Raw genomic sequence first — 24,517 nt, 5'->3', positions numbered from 1 at the left:
CCCTCCCCTCCCACACCTTCCCTCTGAATTTCAACAGTATTAAAGAATCATCATGGCAGTAAGAAACTCTCTGAGACAACAGTAGAGACTGAAATTTCCTTTTATTTCTCTGTGGATTTGCTCCCAGCGTTGCAAATTTCATCACAGCAGCCTGTGCCCAGCAGAGTGACCTTGGTGGCCCACAGGAAAATTCCTGACTCCATTTTCACTTTGGACACTGCTAGTGGCATCAATGACTTCAAGAAAAATGCCACCTGTAGGTTTTCCCCCCCAATATTGAATCCTAATACCTTTTTTTTGGGGCATGTTCTTTGGGAATTATGAAGCTGCAACAATGTCATATCAGAAGCAGTAACTATTTAACTCAATTTTTTTGTTTGTTTGTTTTTGGCTTTGGAAGATCCATTGGGTTTGTATGCCAATACAAAAAATAAGTTGTTACTGCCTTTTCTAGTTAAATTGTGAAATAACAACTTAGAGTGTTAAGGTTTCCTTCATCTTTCCATCATCATAAGAAAACTAAAATCATGGATCATGGTTTAGGTTGAATGGAACATTAAAGCCCATCCAGTTCCACCCCCCTGCCATGGACAGGGACACCTTCCACTATCCCAGGTGGCTCCAAGCCCTGTCCAACCTGGCCTTGAACATTTCAATTGTAGATTAATCTGTGTGTCAATGTCTTTATAAGTACAAGAATTTCCCCAGAGAAGTTGTGGAAATCCCATTCCTGGAAGTATTGAAATCCAGCCTGGATGGGGCTTGGAGCAGCCTGGTGGTGGAAGGTTGGGACTGGATGATTTTAATAACTCCAAGCTAAAGCATTCTGTTATCCTGTGATGATGGAGGGGTCTTGTAGAGGGAGAAAAAATGGTAGAAGAAAGGTTTCAACACAAATCCAAGAGGTTTCTATGAGTTTTGAGATGTAATTCTCTGTGTAGGGACAAGAGTGCAGAAACAAGGGCTGGGAGGAGGCAAAAAGTTGTTGTGAAATCAGCCAATATTTTATAAACTCTGAAAATTTTTAACAAAATAAAATAAAACCATTCCACAAAAATCTGCAACAGAGTCCTTGAAAATGTCAGGTTTTCACCTCTGGAAAGCCCATGGGGAGAAAAGCAGCTCCTTTGACTGCATATCCAGTGTCTCCTGTGCAGCTCTGCCATGCTGAAGGCAAACTGCCACCCCTAGAAAACTTGGCAGAGGAGCTGCTGGAACTGGGAGTGCTCTGATGGTGGAGGTGATGAGTGGAGAGGAGATGTAGTAATTACTGATCTACTACGTGCCTGCCTCTGCTCAGCAGAGTGTGGGAGCAGCCTTGCAGAGGTGGTGGTATTCAAGGACTGGTAGGAAGTGAGAAGTTTGTGCCTGTGGAAAACTGGTCCTGCAAGATGTGCTTTTATATGGTGAAACTAAGCAGCTCCAAGCTCTGTTGGTTGTTGTGGAAATTTTTTGGTTTATATGTTAAAATAAAAAGAGTCACTTTATGAAATAATAATAATAAAAAAGACCCATAAGCTCATTATTTTCTTTTAGACTTGTCTTTCTCCTTAACCACAAACAGCTGGAAATTTGCACACAGCAGCGACAGTAGGAAAGAACTCATTTTAATGGAATGTCTGCACTGCAGAGTGGCAGAATAAGGCTGCAAACACAGAAAAGCCAGGTTTTCCAAAATGATTCACAGTGATCAGAGTTCCCATATGGTAGATTTGAGCATAAAACCCCTCCATACCAATATTCATCCTGCCTGAAAAATGAAAACCTTTTGAGGTATCTTACCCTGGGCTTCCTCTGTGCTCCCTCCCAGCATGAGAAGGGGCAGGCAATGCCTTCTCTGGTTTTTATAGGCATGACTTCAACAGCACTGAATAAACACATGGAGTGCTTCAGATGTGGTGGCTGAAATGGAAAATTCTAACATGGACACCAGAAGCTGGCTCAGAGACAATTTATTTTCCTAATTCTTGGACCAAAAATGTGCATCCCTGTGGAATGGGAGATGTTGTTTCTCTGAAATGGGACTGCTTATGATCCTTTTTCCAACACTGAAGAATCCCCTGTGAATTTTACCTTCAACTCAATGTCCAGACAGGTACACAGCAAAATTTATGCTCGTGTGCCTGTCAGTAGGCTTTGATTTTGCATTTTAAAGTGTAGCACTGTGGTCATTACGCCCATAGAAACACCCAGATACACTGGACCCATTCTAAGAAAAAGATTTCATTATAAAAAAATGACAATAACTGTTAGGAGAGTGTTTCTCCTATGCCAATCATGTTGATTTAATATGGGATTAGTTCATCCCCCTTAAAACCATTTTCTGTTAAAAGAAAGAAATTTGTCTTGCCAGGAGAGTAGAGAATTCCCATAATCTTGGAATCAATCACTCAATTCATCCAATCCAGTCTTTAGCAAAGTCAAAAGCTGCAAAGCTTAAACACAGCACAGAGAATTGTTAATATTTATCTCCCACTTCACATCCCTGTTACGTCACTTCTGTGCAAAAAGATAAATGCTTCAAATCAGCAACTGAGAGGGGAAAGAAAAGACAAAAAGCAGGTGAAAGATGCTAAAAGAGGCTGAAGAAGTGAGGTCTGGCTCTTGCTTTGGAACATGAGCTCTTGTTCTTTATACCACTGTGCTCTGCACACCTTGGGTCTGGCAGTTCTTGTAAGTAATTGCATGGCAAAAAAAAAAAAAAAAAAAAAAGCTTTTACTTCATTGTGTTTCAATAATTGTTCATTTCCTTGTGGGAGCAGATGGTTAGATGCATTTTTTTTTTTCCTTATCAGTCTCTTTTCTCTCTGTTTGCTTTGGATTCCAGTTAAACAAGGCAGGATGCAATGAAAAGTGTGAACAGCAGCAGAAGGGACCCATGTTGTAGGATCTTTATATCATTTTCTTTTTCTGTTTTCTTATGACACACACAGTAAAGAGAAACACATAATTGGCAGAAACTCTTATTTTGTGTGTGGGGGCTTTGAAAGACAGTGACAAAGAAGAAAAAAACTGGAGGAGGACTGTTACACTACAGCAGCTGAGTTTCTTTAATTTAATTTAATTTCTGAGTTTTCTTTAATTTCAGATTATGCAGGTTTTTTGTTACAATTTCCTCTGCCTTTGATATTATTTGGGAAATGAGCAGCTGAGATGCTGCAGGTAACAAAAGAGTGTAACCAGCAGGGATGTTTAGGGCAGATTTAGAAAGATCCAAAGTCATTTAAAATCTTGGAGGTCTTGGTGAGTCTCACTTTGGACAGAGATTGGCAAACCAAGATCCAGGATCACATCAATATGAGGAAAGGTTTGTGCAAATTGTGGGCAGGATATTATCTTTTCTTTTGAGAATAATCACATTTTCAGCATCCTATTTTTGTGATGCCTCCTCTACATCCTTTCTTCTTTCCTGGGAATCTCTTTCCTGAAGGGACATTTCAGGAGGGGTGGCACAACAGCTTGGTTTTTTTTCTTAATTGAGGAAATTAAACCACTGTAAAAAGACTGAACAGACTTTTTGCTGATGTGAAACAAAAACTCCTTTGTATCACCTGTGTGACAAACCCACTTCCCTGTAGTAGGAGTAGATGTGTGATTGCTCTTAAGTAGAATATCAGGATTCAGTGCTCATGGTTAAAAATATGACAGAAGGTCTCTGTAAGAACCTGCCTCATTTACTCAAGAGAAACAGAATTTTCTCTAAGCTGGTGATCAAAACCAAGTCTATGTGTTAGTGTACACTGAAATCTCCTAGCATGTGTTGCATATTAGAAGATAAGTAAACAGCCCTCATTTGAGTATGAAATTGTGGAAAGCAGTCTGGTTTTGTTGTTGGTGTAATTTGTTCTGCTTTCTCTGGAAAACATGAACTCAACAGCTGGAGAGGTTTGGAATGCTTAAGAGACTGACTCTCATCTCCTTAAACTGGGGGTTTGCTAGAGGTAGTTAAGTGCTTTGAGGTGATAAATATACCTGAAACACAGCCTGAGAATTGAATCAATCTTTTTAGTCTGTTTAGTCTAAGTTTCTTTCATATCAGATCAGGCACTCAGTGTGTGCTCAGACAGTGGTTAGTGCTGACTTGAAATAAACTGTGGCAACACCTCCTAAGGCTGCTTCTTCTTGAAGGAAGAGGCAACAATTTAAATACCTGGTACTTGATCAGCCTCATCTTTTTATTTGAGATGCATGTGCTAAATAAAGTGTTCTCACAATCTGGAGACTTAGAAAGTAAAAGGAAAAAAAATAAAAAAGCTTTCCTGGACTTTCCTGGGCTGGTGAATGAGCCAAACAAGCTTTGCTCTTGCCATGAACATTTCAGAGAGCAAAGAGAGTTTTGACAGGCAAAGTCTAGCAATGCTTTTTGCCAGGACAAATAATTTAGAATAGTGCAAATGGGTGCATTTCCTCCTACAGAGGTTTTTCTGGGCACAGTTCACTGAACCAAGAGAATGTTGTAAAAGAGATTTTCAGTAAGTGGTTTGACTGTTTTTTCTACTGACTAATGAAGCTACTTCTTGCAATAGCTGCCATACACAGTGGTTAGGGAGTTTTCCTGCAGCCATGGTCCAGGGTGAGTACAGGGGGGGAAAAATATATGTTGGCATGAAAAGAGGCACCAAGACATAAAAGCTTTGCAAGATAGATGCCAATTTTCTGTAATTCTGCCTGATATTGCATTTCTTAGTGAAGAGAAATTGAGAGTTTCCCTAGACCCCCTGGTTTTACTGATCTGGATGTAATTCCTGGGGCATCCCACATGTCAGATCTCCCCCTCCTGGGGCAGGGAAATGTGTGTGCTTTACTCCATCCATCCATCCATCCATCCATCCATCCATCCATCCATCCATCCATCCATCCATCATCCATCCATCATCCATCCATCCATCCATCCATCCATCATCCATCATCCATCCATCATCTATCCATCCATCATCCATCCATCCATCCATCCATCCATCCATCCATCCATCCATCATCCATCCATCCATCATCCATCCATCGTCCATCCATCATCCATCCATCCATCATCCATCCATTCATCATCCATCCATCCATCCATCCATCCATCCATCCATCCATCCATCCATCCATCCATCATCCATCATCCATCCATCATCCATCCATCCATCCATCCATCATCCATCCATCCATCCATCCATCCATCATCCATCCATCCATCCATCCATCCATCCATCCATCCATCCATCCATCCATCCATCCATCCATCCATCATCCATCCATCCATCATCCATCCATCATCCATCCATCATCCATCCATCCATCCATCCATCCATCCATCCATCCATCCATCCATCCATCCATCCATCCATCCATCATCCATCATCCATTCATCATCCATCCATCATCCATCCATCCATCCATCCATTCATCCATTCACCATCCATCCATCCATCCATCCATCCATCCATCCATCCATCCATCCATCCATCCATCCACAGTTACCTTCCTCTCACACACCAAACTCCAGTCAGCCTGGAGAAGGAGCCCTGCTTTTCACTGCTGCCTTAAACTGATCCATGGCACTGCTGTCTGCAAATTTAGCAGGAAAACCACATCCTCCTAAAATTCCAGTAAATGGGAAGCAGATGTTCTTGCCAGGACATACATATGGAGATAATGGTACTGTTAACTACCAGGGCCCAAACCCCAGAAAAACAAATGCTGTGTCATTAATCCAGTGCTCTCCAGCAGCCTGAGAGCCTCAGATTTTTGGTCAATATGCAGTTCAAATTCTCTGCAGGCCAACATGAGACATGAACATTAACATGGAGGGGAAACACCAACTTGTTGGAAAGGATACAATCTGTCCTTTGAATGAACTGAAAGCCAGGGAGTTATTTTCCAAATTCCCTGAATATTAATCTTCTCTGGGTGGAAGAAAACTGAGCCATATGCCAGCCACCTGTTCACCATGCAAGTCTCATCCTGGGTTTATTTTCTGTTTTGTCTCTGTGTTTTTATGTCTATATTCATGCAGGCAGAGCACAGCAGCAACAGTGGCCAGGGTTTAGAGATAAAAGTCAGAGTGTTTCTGGTCACCACTGATCTTTTGGGGCTGGAGACAGTGGTTAAAGCACACATTTTTTAATCTGTGTGAAATAGTCCTGTACATCCTGCCCAGTGGGTGCATCCTCAGCAGTCTGGGTGTAACAGCCTGGGCTGACTTTGTCTTTTTCTGCCTAAAGTTCTCTGGATGCCTTCAGATCCTTCTGTGATTCCCATATAAGCCTAAAAAAGGACTAAACAACTGAATGTTTCCTGCTATTAAAACCTTGGGTGTCACTTTTTTTGTTTACACCTTCACACCAAACCAACAAATGCTTTGGTGCAAAGTGCTTTTTTTTTTCCCAATAGAGTTTTGCCTCCCACCCTGTGTAAAGAAAGGCAGATGGCAGAAGGGAGAGAACAGATTCTGCACTGAAGAGCTCTTTCTGGAGACAGTTTCTCAGTAATTGTCTGTGGTTACATGATGATGCTTCTTTGGAGGTTGGCAGGGGTTTGTCTGTGCACAGTTTCTGCAGCATTTCCTGCAACACTGAGCCCTTCACTGATAAGAAAATGAGCCTGGCCAGGTGCAGTGTGTCCTTCTGGGGCCAGATTTAACAGGAAAGAGATATTTTATTATGAATTTAGCCAGAGGAATTTATAAACTTTCCAGTACAGAGCTGTAACTACCAGCTCGTGAAGAAACAGTGTCAGCCCTTGGATGGAAACCTTAAGCACTGTTCTGTGCCCTTAAACCTGTTAGATGAAATAGTAGGTCTGGACTTAATGCCTGATGAGATCCCATCCAACCCCTTCTAATTAATCCCCCAAACTCTTCTCCCTGTAGGTTGCTGGAAGTGTCCACCCAGAATGTGATTTTATGGTAGAGTTGAAGAAAAAGGAGGCTGAATGTTTGGAGGCTCCACAGGAGCATGGAAATGCAACATCACCAGGTACCCATGCAGGTGAGGGATGAAGGGAGGGACAGGGGAGGCACCAGAGTTAGGGCATGGCCAGGCTGCCAAAACTCGTGAGGGTTTTATTTATGGTCTCATGTGCCATTGTCTTGTCACCTCTTCTCCCATCTCCTCCCATTCCTTCCCATTCTTTCTTTTTTTTCCACAGCCCTTCACATTCAAACATGGACACTCAATTTATCAGAGTGAATCCTTGTGCCCTTGTCCAATTCCTTGGCATCATGCTTGTTTGTTTGTGAGGGTGTGTTGATCTCTAAAAATAGGGCAACCCCTGAACAATTATAGTGATCTGATCTTTCTTCCAGCATTATTCTTCATTTATTGCATTCTTTCTGAAAACTCACCTCAGTCTGACACAGGGGTCTATCTAAAGCAGATTAAATAGCACCCTGGGGCTGTTTATTTCTCATAATAAAAACTGTGGCTGAACTATTTTTATAAGATATGGAAGGGGTGTAGTGGCAAAGTTTAAAACGGCTTGGGGTTTTATTTTGCTCAAATTTAACCATGCTTAAAAATAAATTTTGCTTTCTGTCTGAGGTTGCAAGAGAACTTGGGACAAATTGCTGTGCTGGCCAGAGGCAGATGCTGGAGAGATTCTTGCCTTACCATGTCCAAACATCCTCTTTCACTTCATGAAGGAGCCAGGTGATGTCCTGCTATGGTTTCTCCTGCTGTGTGTCTGGCAAGAGCATTTCTCAAATGGAAGGGTGAAGACAGAGCATTTCATGTTCCCATGAGTTGGATGAGAGAAACAATGCAAAGGTTTTAGGAGGATCTGAGGGATCTTACCAATTTTAGGGATTATCCATAACCAGATTTGATTTCCATAGTCTCTGATGAGGCCCTGGATCAAAACTATACTGAAATATAAGAGTGTTTCCATTGTTTTCCTTGTGCTTTGGGATCGGTTGTTGTGTGAATTTCCACAAACTCATCTGGAGCCTGTCTAGGTCAGAATTTAAGCTTGGTGTTTCTTGAGATTTATGCTGTGATTTCTGTGGGATGGAAATGAAAGGCAGAGGAATGAACAATGTGATTGTTCTCTAAGACCAAGGTTGGAGATACAGAACAGAATTTAGGCCTTGGAGCAGAACATGTGCTGCAAAACTGCAAACAAATGCCTTTGTGTCTGCTTCCTCTCTGGTGAGCATGGCCAGTGACAAACTGTGAGCCCACAAGGAGCAAAGCACCTTCCAGGAAAGACCTGGATTTGGCAGCTCCACAACAAAAAGAAGCTGCAAAACCCAACCTCTGCCACATCCAACACATGCTAGCTATAAAGAGGGATAAGGAAAATCCCTTTCATCTGTGCAGATTCATTTCCTGCCCTGGGATTCTCGACTTCTCCTTCATGTGACTCATAAATCTGTTTTTATGGGAGTGTGCTGTCCTCGTGGAAGGGGCTGCTCATCCCAGCTTCTGATCTGCTGGGGATGGGTGAGCCCCAGGGGAGGAGGGGATGAGAAGGGATGTGGTAGAAGGGGGAGTGCTGTGCAGGGCAGAAATTCATGGAGCAGTGCTTCCCAATCTTCCCCAACTTGCCTGATGTAATTCCTTCCTTAATCCTTCCCACTTTTACCCCTGTCACCTTTCTTCTCTCCTGTTGCATTTTGGGCTATAGGTGAATGGCAAAAAGGATAATGAAACACAGTTCCTTGTGCAATGGGGAAGCAAAAGAGATAGAGAGCTTTATTTAAAGAAACACTACACTTTAAATAGGGTAGTACATAAAAAACAAAATAGAAAAGACTCATTGGTCCAAGAAGGCAACACCTCTTTGAAAACATGCTTTGTGCAAAACATCACGAGGCACTCACAGGGCTCTCACACATCCTGCAGGTGCATAATCATTGTTAGAATTTCTTATCCTTGTAAAGCCTGAGAAAGTCAAGGCTTCAAGGCTGCCTTTCTCCTGGTTCCCAGTAGTATCCAACAACACTCTCCCTTCTTCCCACTGTCTATAAATAAAATACAAAGTTTTGTGTCTGATGACCTGAATGTGCACAGGAAATTGTCCTGCCAATTCTGTGAGGTGCTAATGATCCTCCTCTCCTGGTACAACTTTGTACCAGCCAGAGGTCTTCTCCTGGCTTTTCTTCTCCATATTATCTGGTCCTTCATTGAGAAAATTAAAAACTTCTTTTTCAGCTGGGATGATAAAACGAAACTGCACAAAAAAGGGCTGGTCTGACCCATTCCCTCCCTACCATGTGGCCTGTCCAGTGGAAGATGAGATTCCTCTTGAAGAAGTAAGTTCAATTACAAGAAAAAATGTGAGTGATGTGCCTATGTTATAGCATTCCTTTCTATTCCTGAAGGTCACTGCAGAGGGAAACTCAGAAGAAGCTGAAATTTCTTTCTAAATATGGGATATAATTTCAATTTTTACTCTGGCCACCTATTTTGAAAGGTAACTTAAAGTATTTTGTTATTTAGGTGCAAAAGTAATAAAGCCAGCTGCAAATTCACAAATATAACAGAAAAAGATGTATCACAAAATGTTCATAAAATGTGAATTAAGACATTTCAGTAATATCAGCCAGCAAGATGAATTTGTAGTATCACACCATCAGAAAATGTCCAATTAAAAGATCACTGTTCCAAATTTAGCAATATCTAAGGACACAAGTGGTTTTGGTTGTCTCATCCTGCATGAAATATACAATTCAACAATGAAATAAAAAGTCCCAAAATCTCTGTAATGTCTGTAAAGCTGATCTGAATTTGGCATATTTATTCAGACAGATTTTCACTGTTGGTGACATCTTGAGGTTAACATGCACAGGGACAATATAGTGATTGGTGATTAATAAGGATAAAAACATGGTTCATATCACCATGGGGAGATTTTGCAAAGGTTGTCCAGAGAAGATGTGGCTGCTTCTGGATCACTGGAAGTGTCCAAGGCCAGGCTGAGCAGGATTTGGAGCAGCCTGGGATACTGGAAAGAGTCCCTGACATGGCAGGGGGTGAGGCTGAATGTTCTTTAAAATTTCTTCCAACCCATTCTGTGATGTTTCCAATATTTTACCTAGAGGAAACTCCTCAGTTGTAGGTTTATCCACTTCAGGAGTTGATTATTTTCTGTTTTACACATCTGATTTGTTGCCAGCTACGGTCAGCCTAGCACAATTTTGATGTTTCTCATGGAGTGGTGCTTCCAGACTTGCTGGCAAGCTTTGGAGTTCTGAAGTACTTCTGTCAGCTCAGGCTGGAATTGGGGAATTGTATGCAACCCATAGTACATCCAGTAAACAAAAACACACCCATTATTCCTGGTTTACACCCCATTTAACTTCATCAATCTCAAAAAACCACTGTGAAAATCAGAGTTAATCTCTGCACCTTGGTATCAGTACTTTGGTCAGGATCAGCTGGGAATTTCCCAGGGATATCTCTTGGCTGTTCTCACTTACTGCACACTGAAGGATCTCAGAAAGGATAATCTGGCTTCTTATGGATAAAACTGAACTGGAAGACAAATTCAGGGTGCACCAACTGTGCTCTGACCAGTAATAGCAGTTCAGCCCATGGGATTACACTGTGGATAATCATAAATCTGCACACATGGATGCAAAGTCCTTGGAATAAAAAGTTTCACTCTACTAATCCAGGAATTGGAAGTAAGTAATATTTAAGGTTCCTCCCAACCCAAACCAATCAAGGATTTATGATTCTATGTCCTGCTTTTTTAAAGGCAGGTGTAGTCATAGTTCCTTTTTGCTGGTCACAGAAACCAGTAATTTCTCATTTTCCAGAGACATGAATTGTCCTCTGAGAGTGTTTTCCTGCATTAAATAGAAGAAAAAAACAGGATTGTATTAATAATTAAACAGATCAGCCCTGTGGCCAGCTTCTTCTTGTTCTACTCCTATTTAGGCAGCTAATTTTTAAGCACCTAAATAAATTCAACAAATCCTTCTCAATGTCAGTTTTATAATGCCTGAAGTTCCACTTAAGGCTTAAAACGAGCATCTCCCCTTCCCCAGGTGAACCGTAGGAATGCACTGCACAGCTGTGCAGATTTTAGATTATAAAAGCATGGAAATGGGACCCAAGAGACAGACTGTGTTAGACTGGAGTTAGATTTCAGATTTGCAGCCTAGAGTTTATTCATTCTGTTTTCTGCTCTCATCTGTGATAGCTGAAGTCAATTTATCCTCACTCAGGGATTGTGTCTGATAGAGGAGGTGCTTAGGCTGAAATGGATTTTGACTGGCATTCCAATTGAGCAGCAGTTGAGTTTGGCAGCAACAAAAAACAGAGGAAGCAACCTCAGTAAAAAGAAAAAAAACCCAACAACAAAAAACAACAACCCACCACAAAACAATAAAAAATTAAATGAGGAATAGACAGCGAAAATGGAAGTATGAAAGCAGAGAGTAGGAAAGTGGAGAAAAATAGAGAAATGCTCCAGAATTCTGTGTTCATCATGCTGCCATTGTCCTGCTACTGCTGGGGAGAAAATGTGGTATAAAATACAGTATTTATAAAAATTATGTAAGATTTTTAACAATGCCTTTTTGATAGACTGGTGTGGGTTTTTATGTTTTGGGTTTTTTTTTTTTTTTTTTTTTTTTTTTTTTTAATGAGCTTCAAACTATCCTGATCAATAAATGTTTCAGCATCAGACTGGGCTGTACCCACACAACCATGGAATGGAACCACACAAAGGAAACATCATGAGTGATTTAAGTTAAATTTTGCTGTGCAAAGAGTGGAAAAAAAATACAGTCAGGAATGACAACAGAATGAAAGCACCAAACAAAGCAAAATTGACAGAATCAGTAAAAAAGTTGTCATTTAGCAGCAACTTGTGTGACAAATCATTCTCTTCTTTTACAGCAATCCTACTTTTCTACTATAAAGATCATCTACACTGTGGGATACAGCGTGTCCATCACCTCCCTCATCATTGCTGTGACAGTTCTTATTGCATTCAGGTAGAGGTGATTCCTTACACTATTCTTAATTTCTTAGACTGTAGAGGACAAAATTAGACATCACAAAATAATATAAATAGAAATTCAGGTGAATAAAAATAAAAAATTCCAGCCATGTTGGTTAAATAATATGAAACTGGAGCTGGAAACTGAAAGGCATCAGAGAGAGGCAGGAAAAAGAAGATTCAGATCTGGGAAATAAACCCTGGTTGTCTCTTGGCAAAACTCAGCAACTCCACTTTGAACCTGAAGAATCAACAGAAAAAATTACTTGCTTTAGGCTGGAATGAAGATTTTTTTTTTTCCCATAAATTATTTGTGGCTACTTTTTATGGCTCTGGGGAACTTTTAATAAGAATCTACACAAAGAACTTGATTCTGAATGAATGTTCCTATGGTATTGTGTAGGTTACTATTGAAAATTTTACCACAGAATTTGGTCACATTTGGTGAGAATTCTTGATGAATTATCCATCAATTAGGCGCTTTCAGGTCTAATTTAAAGTATTTAAAGTATTTTATAATTTCATGTAGATTTAATGTTTGCCCCCAGGTGGGATTTATTTTATTAATCTTTGTTTATTTCTTGTATTTCTGTGAAAAGAAAAAAGCAAACAAAACAAAATTAAACAACTGAAAAAAAGGGAAAAAAGGCAGGAGTTTTATTATTATGTTGTGAGAAATCAGGGTTCTCTAGGGAAAGTTCCTTGACCTCTGCTGGTTCCTAGTTCATGTCTGGAAGCCACCAGATTTGTTTATTGACATCCACTCTGACCTCAGGAAAACAAACCAGCCCAAATGAGGGGAAAGAAAGAAACAATGGACATAAGGAGACATAGTAATAGGGAGGAAAAAATCATAATTAACAATGGGGTTGACATTTGAGGTCAGCAATAAAATTCTGCACACTCTAGGTGAACTTTCAGATTAGGTGACCCTCCGATTACTGGGTTTGGATGGAACTAAACTTTTAGTGGAACTTTCTGATTATGAAATAAAGTTCTCATCTCTAAATGAAAACATGAAGTTGAAGCTGTATAATGCCTTCAAAAATCTGTATTTAAAACCTGCAAAAATTTAATCTTAGTTAATAAGGAATTTAAGGTAGATGTGTAAATTGAATTTAAAGTAGATATAGTAGATATAATTGCTTTAAAGTTCTTCTGTGCTTTTACTTAATTCATCTAAATAACTTTGGCAAAGGAAGGAAAAAAACCTGTAATTCTGGTTAACAAAGAAAGAGATTAGAATGGAGACTGTGGCTGATTTGCTTCACGTGAAGAAGTTTTCTGCTTCTCTCTGAAAGAACTCAGTGGATCAAAATGTTCTTGCTAAATGTGTCTGGAAGTACCTGAGATAAAACAAAGGCTTATTGTTTAATTACTGCCTGCACAAGTAAGTTAATTATCACAGAGGGACCTCTCTTCTTTTTTTCCAGGAGGCTTCGCTGTCCCAGGAATTATATCCATGTCCAGCTCTTTTTTACATTCATCTTAAAGGCTATTGCCATTTTCATTAAGGATGCTGTCCTTTTCCAGGAGGAAGGCATTGATCACTGCAACTTCTCTACAGTAAGCACATCAAACAGGATATTGTGGTATTTGATGGTTTTTAGGTACCATTTATTTATGGTTTCACTTTTCGTGCCTCTTTTTTACTACTTATTTAGGTTATTTTTCCCTTATAACCTGGTAATGAAAATTATATAGTTATTTTTTTCAGTATATTTTTATTTCCATAAATATCTACATTATGCTTCCTATATTGTTAAAACATTAATTTGTGATGTTGTGGTACTCTAAACAAAATTTGGACTTTCACATAACAACAAAGAACTATCATTACTCTGTTACATTTCAATAATCTGAAGCCTATAACTGAAGATCTCTGTGTACATCAAAGAACAACTTTTAAAGCTTATTCTACTGGAAATGTTGGATTTCCTTTTGTGGTTGGAAGCTCTTATCTGTAAACCACAAAGCACTCAAGGTACCAGGCAATGAACTTAGTGTTCATCCAGCCCCAGATCTTGGCAATGTGACAATGGTTTTCAGGCAGAGATTCGTGGGATGGTTTTGCACTGCTCACAGCCACACAGAATTTAGAGCTGAGCACAAGGAGAAAAATGGGTCCTTGGACCTTTATTCAAAGAGCATTTGACACTGAAGGTTCACTCAAGGCAGTGCATTTGTGAGAGAACTCACAAGCTTTAGAACCCAAGTTATATTTCTAACACAGAGATAGAAAGCAAAATGCAGTGGAGATTCCAAGGTGTTATGATGGCTAAAGCCATCAATTTTACATTTGAAGCTCTCAGTTTAAACACCAGTTTAAACAGTGAGATCTTGTTCTTGGTAGAACTCAGCCAATATTGCAGATGTCTACTCCATGTTCCAATCAAAGAGATAAGTCTCCAAGAATGTCTGAATTGTGACTTTCCTGTTCCCCAGACCCAATGCAAGATCTCCGTGGTTTTCTGTCACTACTTCATGATGACCAATTTCATGTGGCTGCTGGTGGAGGCTCTCTACCTAAACTGCCTGCTGCTCTCATCCCTTTCTCATGGGAGAAGATATTTTTGGTGGCTGGTTCTCTTTGGCTGGGGTAGGTATGGATTTTACAGGAAATTAGTAGAAGGCAAGGTGTTAATTGGGGCTGTGCAGCCTGGAGAAAAAAGCTTCACAGAGACCACAGAGCAACTTCCAGGGGATGCAAGAAAGCTGGAAAGGGACTTTTCCCAAGGAATGGAGGGATGTGACATGGAAATTCTGTACTGTGAGGATGGTGAGACCCTGCCACAAGTTGCCTGGGGAGGCTGTGGACTCCCCATGCCTGGAAGTGTCAAGGTCAGATTGGATGGGGATCTGAGCAACCTGGGACAGTGGGAGGTGTCTCTGTGGGTTGGAACCAGGTGATTTTTAAGGTGCCTTCACCCATAGGCCATTCTATGACTGTATGATTCCATGGTTCTGTGATTCCATGAGTCTATGATTCCCCAACTCTATAATTCCACGATTCCACGATTCCATGGTTCTATGACTCTATGATTCCATGATTTTATGGTTATATGATTCCATGATTCCAGAGTTCCATGACTCTATAACTCCAGGGTTCCATGTTTCCATGAGTCTATGACTCCATGGTCCCAAGATTCTATGACTCTATTATTCCATGGTTCTGATTCTATGATTCCATGATTTTATGGTTCTATGATTCCATGTTTCCATGGCTCTATGACTCCCTGATTCCATGTTTCCATGAGTATATGACTCCATGGTTCCATGGCTCCATGATTATATGATTCTATGATTCTATGATTCCATTATTCTATGATTCTATGATTCCATGATTCCATGATTCCATGATTCTATGATCCCATGTTTCCATGAGTCTATGACTCCATGGTTCCATGACTCCATGATTCTATGATTCTATGATTTCATGATTCCATGATTCCATGATCCATTCCATTAAAAATACTGGAAGTGGAGCCCAACTGATCTAACTAAAGCACCTAACCTGGGTGTTGCTTCCATCTTATTTTTATGTGCATGCTAGCGAGAAGCAATCAAGTTTTTTATGGCAATAAAGTCCCTGTGAAAGGCGTGGAAGATCAAGTATATTTGAGAATGCACAAAGAGACATCCATTCTTAACCTTCTTCACCCCAGTGAAAACACAGCTGCCTCTAAGGAGTTATCACAAACACCAGAGTTCAGTGTGCCTTGCTCCTGTTTGTGCAGAGTAGTTACACAGGCTGGGAAAGGGAATTGCTGTTTCCTAAGCAGGAACTTCTTTATTTCTGATATTTCTACAGCCCATCTTTTTTGCACTGAGCTATGATATGAATGAAACAGCTCTGTCCACTAAATAACAGGAGAGGCAAGTGAAGCAGCAACATTTTCCCCAATTGTGTTGTTGTCTGGAATAAAGGGAATTGTTCAGATTTAGAAATCTGAAACCAAGTGTGTGCCCACAGAGAGATGCTGTGTGAAGGAAAAAGCAGAGAATTCCTCTGTGGCAGGTGGATGCACTTGGCCAGAGGAATTTTTTGGTTGGTTCAGGGAGGGAAATCCACACCTGTTGCCACCAAAGGTTAAGGCTGGCCTGACAACTCAGCAAACATAATCACTTTTTGTGTTTTAGGGACTGTTTAATGAATTCCTGTTACAGGAACTGACCCCAAAAGATTGCAGCTCTCAAAAATGAGTGATCTCTATCATTGCAGCAGAGTTTCAGTGGCTAAGGCTTGGATTAATTATACCTTGTTTTAAAATGTCTGACAGGTTTTCCAACACTTTTCACACTTATATGGATATTGACAAAATTCTACTTTGAAGACACAGCGTAAGTCATTGTTTCCCACATTATTCTATATTCTTGGGTTATATTTTCCACTTACTGCAGTGATTACATACACATCTCTTTCTAAACTTACTATTATGTTTACAGATGCTGGGATATTAATCAAGACTCTCCTTATTGGTGGCTAATCAAAGGACCAATTATAATTTCTGTGGGGGTAGGTGCTTCTGAGTTTCCTGACACTACCTAGAAGAAAAAAAGGCTTTTGTATTAAAATTGCTGTATTAAAATTAAAATTGCTGTTTGATGAGTTGTAGGAAGAGGAATGGTAAATTTCTGCTAAGTACCTGCATCCAATGCAAACTAAAAAGTTTTTCTCTCAAACAATTTAAAACTTTCTGAGAATTGTCAATTTAGTTGAAATGAATAGCAACTAAACCCTCCTTCTAATATTTGAAAAATTTTAGAAAGAGAGCCCAGACTCAGCCATAAATTTTTAATACAAAACTTTCAAGGGCCATAGTTTTCTGTTCAGAGCTGATAACTGATAATAGCCCTTGAGCCTGGCATTTATTGAATAAGTTGATGGGCTTTAAATGATTATCAGAGATGATTGCTCCCACAAGTCATTAAACCCAAGCAGTGTTTGAAAAAGCAGTTAATGGATGACTTTAAGACCAGCTATAAAAACCTTAATTTAATTGGAGGACAGATGAGGGGTATAGAATCATAATGCTTTGGGTTGGAAGGGACTTTGAAGGTAATATGAGTGAAGAATCTCAAGTTGAATTTTGATCAGAGCTTGCTGTGTTTCAATAAAATATTTCACGTCCTTCCAACTCTGTTATTTCTTCTGCTGGGATGTACAAAGAGCATTACTAATGGGCAGAATGAGGTTGCACTGGTTAAAGGTGGTCATTCCTAGGCAGGATTAAACATTCAGCCTCACCTAAGGAAGTGCTGGTGTGTTCAGACATTCAAAAAATGCACAGGGAGATCCCTCTGATGGTGGAAAACTGAGCAGCCTCACAGACTTTCCATAAAGCTGTGCCAAACTGCAATTGTAGAGGATTTGATTTGCAAGTTAGGATTGACCCTAACTGCTTTGGAGGTGAGCTAATGCTCTCAGAGGCTCCTCAGAGCCAACAAAGGGAAATATGCACTTTTGGCAAGTGATTCACCTGATTTAAAACAAATATCTACCTTGAGAGGAGGTGACCTGCCCACAACCCACCTGAAGGTTTTAACTCTCCTGGCTGGTTCTTCATTGACTTCAGGGTGAACAGCTCTGATGGAAATATTTCATTCTAGAGGTATTTAGGCAGAAAAATCTACTAATAATGGTCAGGCAGATCTGCCAGAATTTAACACAATATTTGTCTCTAGGGAGAATCCAACTGATTTGAGCTACAGAAGGTAAAAGAAAGTCACACAATATTGATGAAAATATTTTGCTGAACAAAGTGAAATTCTCAAATTTTCATCTTAAGCTATTTTGTCAAGCAGGAATGCAAGTTATTTAAATACCTAAGTGCTGACAACAGGAATTACATTAATAACCTTATATTGAAACTGCACAAAGTACATTGTAATTAAAAAAAAAACACACAAAAAAAAAAAACCCCACCAGATTTTCACTGCAAAGTTTTACATCAGATATTAACCTTTTATTTTTCTTCCCTCCCATCCCACAAATGCTGTGAACAGGTCAATTTTGTCCTATTTATCAACATCATAAGAATTTTGCTGAAAAAACTAGACCCTAGACAAATTAACTTCAATAATTCTTCTCAGTACAGGTAATGTATGGAATAACTTTTAAAAAAATAAATTATTTATAATTAATAATAAAATGCATTTTTTTTTCTGAACAGAGAAGTCTTTGCTCAGTGTCACAGACAGGCTCAATTTAACTGGTATTAATTTTTAGAATTCTCCACCTTATCCCATTCCAAAGCAACTTTGTCAAAAGTTGAGACTCAAGTCACCTGATACTGGCCAATGGGATGGATTCAGATCAGCTCAGATGTCTGCCTTCCAATTAAAATCAATGAGAAGACAATGAAATAAATGGAATCAGCATTAAATCTCTTATTTAGGACATAAAAAATTACCCACTAGAGCTACTTTTCTCTGTATGAGAACTATAAAGGAAGCCAGTGTATTTATTTCCATTTTATATATATTATTATATATACTATCTTCTTTTTTACTTCTGTTCACTATTGTGGCACACTGAGTGCATTAGTTTTCACCCAGAAAAATAATATTACCTTATTTCTTCTCATGTCCTGTGCCAGACGTCTCTCAAGGTCAACTCTGCTTCTAATTCCATTATTTGGAACCCATTACATTGTCTTCAACTTCCTCCCAGAATACACCAGCCTGGGGGTTCGACTCTACCTGGAGCTCTGCATTGGATCTTTTCAGGTAAAATTACCACAGATCTTTCAGTTCCTTCTTTCTAATTATTCTGTTTTAGCCTTGTGAGCTCTGACAAAAGGTATTGCACAAAAAAAAAAAAAAAATCCTGGGATCCTGAAACCAGTGTCTGCTCACAGAGTTACTGGTTCTTTGCTGAGTTAAAATGTCTGAAGAGGTGGCAGATCCTACCTGGGTATAGGCTTGACTCCAGATGTTGGAAATACAAATCCAAAATTTCAAATAAGTGTGTAAATTGGATGGGAGAGGAGCAAAGTCAAGTGTGGAAAATCTTCCTGCTACCATTACTTGTCCCTCTGCCTTCCCTGACTTCACTAACAAATTCCAGCTGATTTGGGCTGATTTAAATCATCCAGAGGCAATACAAGTGGAAGGTCCAGTCCCCCTGCTAATTATTTATCAAATAATAAATTGATAATTAAACATAAACATCAAGCAATCCCACACAGGCTGCTGTCCCAAGGAATGACACATATTTTCCATTCCTGCAAATATTGGCTTGATGCCCCCCACTGCTCTGGACTGGCACACAGGGCATGGACAGATTGAAGAGCTTGATGCCAACAAGAAAAACTCCTCTCTGGTGTCCCCTCCAGGGGGTTTTGCTCCCTGGATGGTTCTATGGGGTTGCTGGTCAGGGAGCATCACCAATCCTTGAGTTCTGTGCTGGTTTATTCCCTTTGAGGATTGAATTGTTCCAGTCCTGCCCAACAAGCCCTGCCCATTAATCCTGACCCTCTGTACAGGAGGAGATCTTCACTGAGTCAATGAATAGTTAATGAATAATTTAATAGAATAAAAGGTTGAGGTGTTGAGCCAGGATCTGGTTGTGTAGGTCCTTTGACCTCCTAGGATTGTCCTGGGTTTATTTCAGTTCAGAATCTTAACAAATACATTCAATAGGCCAGAATTTGATCTCATCTGGTAGTCTATAAAGACACATAATTTGACTGGGAAACTGTGAGCTCCATCCCTGGATCTCCTTCTGCAGTCTCTGTTTTACTTTAGAGTGCATAAAGAACCAGCTGTCAGTGTGCTGGGCAATGGACCACATTTCATAATCATCAATTGCTTTTGTGAATTCATAGCATGTGACTGATTTGGATGAAATGCCACTAACCAGGTGTTTCTCTTCAAAGCTGCCCAGCTTTGTTGGAGATCCATTAATTTTCTTTCAAATTCTAGCAATCCTCCCACTTACAGTGATGCTCACTAAATCACATAACACAACACCATGAGGCATAGTGGCTTTTTCAAATTTTTATAACTCTCAAAACTTTTTCTTCTGGTCTTTTTCAGGGGTTTGTTGTGGCAGTTCTCTATTGTTTCCTGAACCAAGAGGTAAGGAAACTATATCAGATATATCTTTTACAATATTGCCTTCAGTGGCAAATATATAGTTAACAACCACTTTCATACAAACAGATACTCAAATATTTCATTTTCTTATGACTCTTGCATGGGGAACGATGTGGATGGGTTTCATTTCAATTATCTTCATGGGAATGAAGCCATCTAGTGGAGAAATGAAATACTACTTTGCTGTTCCACCAAGTATTTTTTATCTTTTCTGCACATTTTTGTCCTATAGCAGGGCTTGGAAAATCCCTGATAAGTCCAGATCTGAAAATACAACTTGCCTTAGTGAGAGAGAGATCTCCATTTACTAAAGGTCTATGATTAAATTGGAAAGAATTTAAATGCATTCCTTTACCCAATTGTGAAATATAATTTTTCAGCATTTTTAATAGTCTCAGTATTTTTTCATATTGGTAAATCTGGTTTTCTGTTTAAATCAGAATTTTACTGCTCTTGGGAGAGGTATCTTTGTTTTTAGCTTAGTGTCCAAGTTCATTTACATAATCTAGATCTGATAATAATGCATCTTTAAGGAACTATATAAAAATATGAAAGTTTATCCTCCATACTTTAGAATATGTTGAAATTCTCATTTTTTTCCTCTTTTTCTAACTCCAGAGTAGCTAAAATTACTCCTTTGGAATAGATTGGCATTCAGTTTCAGACTAACACTGCTGGATTCTGTCTGCAGCTCCTGAAAAGGAGTATCCTGTTCCATATATGCTCAGAAAGGGCATCCTCTGGAGTGCCAAAGGTGTTTTTAGGAGATTAATCCTGTCCCTGATTACTACAGACTCCGTGGGCTGTATTGACTAAACCTTCATTTTCAATTTAAAATTTAAAGCCAAGGGCTGGTTAAGATTTCAAACAGCATTTAGTCACCTACATGTGCCATGGGCCTGCTTTCTGAATTCTACCAGAAATTTCTGAAATATTAATTTCAATATTTTTAAATATATTAGCATTCTTAGCCTTTTGCTTGAATTTATGGCCATGAATTACTGGCTGCTATAATGATGCTTGTGTTTAGATAAAAATTATGTAATTAATTTATTAATAACCCAAATCCCTTCTAACCACAGAACACAGCTCCACATCCCAGACACACAGCACTTCAAAAGAGAAACTCCCTTCCTATTAAACACCTGGGGAGGCACATTTCCAACAAGAATCAGAAGTGACAGGAGGCTTTATGGGTGGCCTGAACCCACTGCGCTCCTGTGAACAAAGCAGGACATGATATCCAATGTCACAGCTGTCAGCAGCACCCAGCAAATGTCCCCTGAGTGCTGCTGGCTTTCCCCTTGTAATCCCAGCATTACTCCCAGACACAAATTGCTGGATGCTGATTAAGAAACTTGCTGCAGATTATACTTTTCTGGAAGCAAATGGAACCAAGACAACCTCCCTTAGCAACTGAGGAAGAGCAGGCAATGTGGAGAAAATCTGTTTCATTGTGTAGGCTACGTTGGTGAGATCGATAGTAGAATAAATATTCACAGGAATATTTAAATTAAAAAGGAGAAGGTACAGAAAAAAAAAGCTGAGAAGATATTTTAGTAATGGAGAAAATGGTTTATAGTGCTAGAGATCTCAGGCTTAGTACTGAGATAGAACTTCAGGAGAAGTTTTCATCAGTGCAGAAAGATGGCCATGCTGAAATAGGATTCTACCTCTCCCTATCAGCTATAAACAAAACTAACTAGGACAGACATGTCTAAAAATTAAAAAACCAAAAAAATTAAAATTTAAAAATTAAAATTACTCTTTTCTAGCCCCTCTTTCTGTCCTGCTCCTTTCCCACTGGTCTGCTCCCCAGCAGTATCCCAGCACAAAATTGCCTTTTCCTCTGTTCCAAGGTGCAAACAGAGATCGGCCGGAGGTGGCATGGGAAGAGGTTTGGGTTTGTGCCAGTGTGGAGGAGAACCAGGTGGACTGTGCCATCCAGCTCTGGGGTGAAAATGACCACTTCTGTGTGCTGAAAATGGCCTCAGGACAGGGAGGGGGAAAAAACCCAACCAACCAAACCAAACCCAAACAATAAGCAAAGTTTTACCAAACATAACTCGTTTATCCTGAATCAATTAGAGGAGGATCCACTTCTGCAGTTCTGACCATGGGCATTTCTAGCAGGACAAACATTGTATGGACAGATTAAACCTGACTGACCTTCTAAATACAGAATAACCCTCTCCTTGATAACTCTGCACCACAGCAGAGTTAAAAAAACCACCGATTCTGGTTCATGTCTACACTTTCACTGATAGAGCACAAAGTGCTCATGAATGGACACCAGAGGCACCCTCCAGTGACACCACAGGTGATCTCTGGAAAACAGATTTCAATTCTAATTCAGTGGGAACTGGAGTCTGTCCACCTTGTTCAAGCTTTGTTCCGTGTTTTAATTCTCAGACGTGCAAATAAGAAGCCAAAGTCTTGATAAACTCCTACAAAATGAGTAAAAAAGTCCTTTAATGATGTATTTTTATATTGTCTCTATGAATCTTTTGCTACTGAAGTTCAAATAAAACACTCTCAGGTTCTGATATTATTTCAGGAGTTACAGGTTAGAAAATTTCTGACAGCCAAGATGAAAGGAAGGCAGGTGTTAGGAAGGCCAAGGCTCCATGTGATAATCATTAAGGAAATTCTTTGCAAGGAAATGAAAAAGCAAAACAACAACTTTTGCACAGAAAGAGAATGAGACCCCCCAGGAGATAGATTGGGAGACTGCTAGGAGTACTGCTAAATATTTTATTATGTGTAACTGTTTTTGCTCTCCAGTGTTGTACAAGATTCAGAAGTTTGAAAATAAACTTGGATTCCCAATGTTTGTACTTGAGTGGTTTTGTTTTGTTTTATTTTGGTTTTGGTTTTTTTTTTTCCACAATGGTGATTGTAACCTGTAGATTAAAAGATTGATTAAACTTTTTGATGGGAACATCAGGGCTGGGAAAGAAGTGAAGAAAGCTAAGCTGTACCAACCAGTGAGGATCATACATAAATAGACTTTGCTCTTCTGCACATTTCAGAGAGCTGCCAAGTCTGATTAAAAACCAGAAATTTCCCTCTGCTGAATCCAGATAATTACAGCTAACCTGAAGAAATGGAATGCTGCTTCACCTAGTTTTTGTACAAAAGCTGATTGCCCAGGAGGCCTTTTCCTTTCCCAATTAAAAAAAAACAAAAAACAAAAAACAAAAACAAAAAACAAAAAGCAAAAAACAAAAAACCAAACAGTGGTTTTTTCTTCCATTATCCAGAAAAGTTCAAGGTGATCTGGGTAAGGGACTAACAGGGAAAAGCCTTCACGTGGCTTCCAGTGTCCCACAGCATCCAGCTCAGGTGGAAAAGGGGCAAAACCAGTAAATATGAGCTCTTTCCTGGAGAGAAATGTTTTTCAGCTTCCCAAAGACCATGGTCTCCATGAGCTAAAAAGGAGCCTGGGGTAATAACTCAGGAAGGAAAGAGACATTTTACCCATCTTTCCCCATAAATGTTTAGATGGAAAATTTCTTGCAGCTGCTGCTTTGCTGCTGGTATAAAAATGGTCAGATTTACTGTGAACACCATCCTGCTCCAAAAGCCTAAAACAAAAAGCAATAAAAGGCAAATAAAATTTGTTCTTCTGCTGAACAGATCAACTGCTGTGAGGCTCAGCTGATTTCTGAATGTGTGATGGCAATTTCTGGTCTCCCTGTCTCAAGCAAGGTTTTAAAGTGCCATGTTAAGACTCTTGTGCTTCTTGACCACATCAAATGGATTTTCTGGATTGTAATTAGGCCCTGAAATTCTGAAATGGGGTTTCCACATGGACTCTGGCTTTAAAAGGATGGGTTAGTAACAGATATGAACACAAAGACTTCTCAGGGCTCTTGTTCTCTTCTGTCAGAGAGGTTTGGATTAAGGGATTGACCCCAAATCCTTCTGCATCAAAAATAGTTGGTCTGCCCAAATAATTTCCATTGCTCTGTATCATCTATAATAGGAAAATTATTTGACTGCATTCCAGTACCTGGGCATCCATTGTCACCTAAACAGGGTTATTATACACAGAGTCTTTGTCCTTCTCCAGTCAGCTCAGCTTTTTCTAGCATGAATGAAACAGGAATCTTAAAGAAATCATTTTTTTCCCTTCCTGAAATAAACCCTAGCTCCTATTCAGGGAATATTTTCCTCAGGGAAACTGAAACTGGAAACGGAAGTGATTAAAATCACAAGATATGACTCAATCTATTTAATTATAGTATTAATATTAGTTATGACAAGGCATGATATGGAGATTAGGATTGCATTACATTTTTACTGAATTCTATATTAAATATAAAATGTTGAGAAGGATTCAAAAACTTAAGCAATTCAGCTTTTCAGGATGGGAATTGCATTGAATTTAGATTATTTTTACTGATCTTAGTGTGAGTTCAGGACCATGTGCACACTTATCACATTAGATTATTATTTTTCTACATGTTCTTGTCTG

The 24,517-nt window shown here is 39.5% G+C and overlaps 1 protein-coding gene across 3 annotated transcripts; it reads left to right on the top strand.

Moving 5' to 3' along the window:
• Positions 1 to 23,212, top strand: LOC306799450 (growth hormone-releasing hormone receptor-like). Of its 3 annotated transcripts, XM_079300507.1 has the most exons (14): positions 1 to 81; positions 6,857 to 6,962; positions 7,527 to 7,634; positions 9,138 to 9,238; positions 11,835 to 11,932; positions 13,371 to 13,503; positions 14,383 to 14,536; positions 16,218 to 16,278; positions 16,384 to 16,453; positions 17,944 to 18,035; positions 18,537 to 18,666; positions 19,978 to 20,019; positions 20,729 to 20,791; positions 21,860 to 22,192. In XM_079300507.1, exons 2-14 carry the CDS (start codon positions 6,890 to 6,892, stop codon positions 22,079 to 22,081), a joined length of 1,347 nt encoding a protein of 448 aa, XP_079156633.1. In that variant the 5' UTR covers positions 1 to 81; positions 6,857 to 6,889; the 3' UTR covers positions 22,082 to 22,192. The 3 variants fall into 3 exon arrangements, with proteins under 3 accessions (XP_079156633.1, XP_079156634.1, XP_079156635.1); XM_079300508.1 differs by lacking the exons at positions 1 to 81; positions 20,729 to 20,791 and adding an exon at positions 2,553 to 2,673 and having other exon boundaries at positions 21,897 to 23,212; XM_079300509.1 differs by lacking the exons at positions 1 to 81; positions 6,857 to 6,962; positions 7,527 to 7,634 and adding an exon at positions 8,493 to 8,610.
• Positions 23,213 to 24,517: the final 1,305 nt, after the last annotated feature.

Source organism: Erithacus rubecula, assembly GCF_903797595.1.
Source record: "Erithacus rubecula genome assembly, chromosome: 3".
Taxonomy (NCBI): Eukaryota; Metazoa; Chordata; class Aves; order Passeriformes; family Muscicapidae; genus Erithacus; species Erithacus rubecula.
Note: the sequence above shows the minus strand (reverse complement) of the source record. Positions and strands in the feature narration are given on the sequence as shown.

What these genes read in the sequence shown, in the direction of transcription:
- LOC306799450 (XM_079300507.1), top strand. Translation starts at nt 6,890, where the DNA reads ATGGTAGAGTTGAAGAAAAAGGAGGCTGAATGTTTGGAGGCTCCACAG. An exon ending in CAATTATAATTTCTGTGGGG is followed by an intron (nt 16,454 to 17,943) that starts GTAGGTGCTTCT and finishes TGCTGTGAACAG; the next exon opens with GTCAATTTTGTCCTATTTAT. An exon ending in TCTGCATTGGATCTTTTCAG is followed by an intron (nt 18,667 to 19,977) that starts GTAAAATTACCA and finishes GGTCTTTTTCAG; the next exon opens with GGGTTTGTTGTGGCAGTTCT.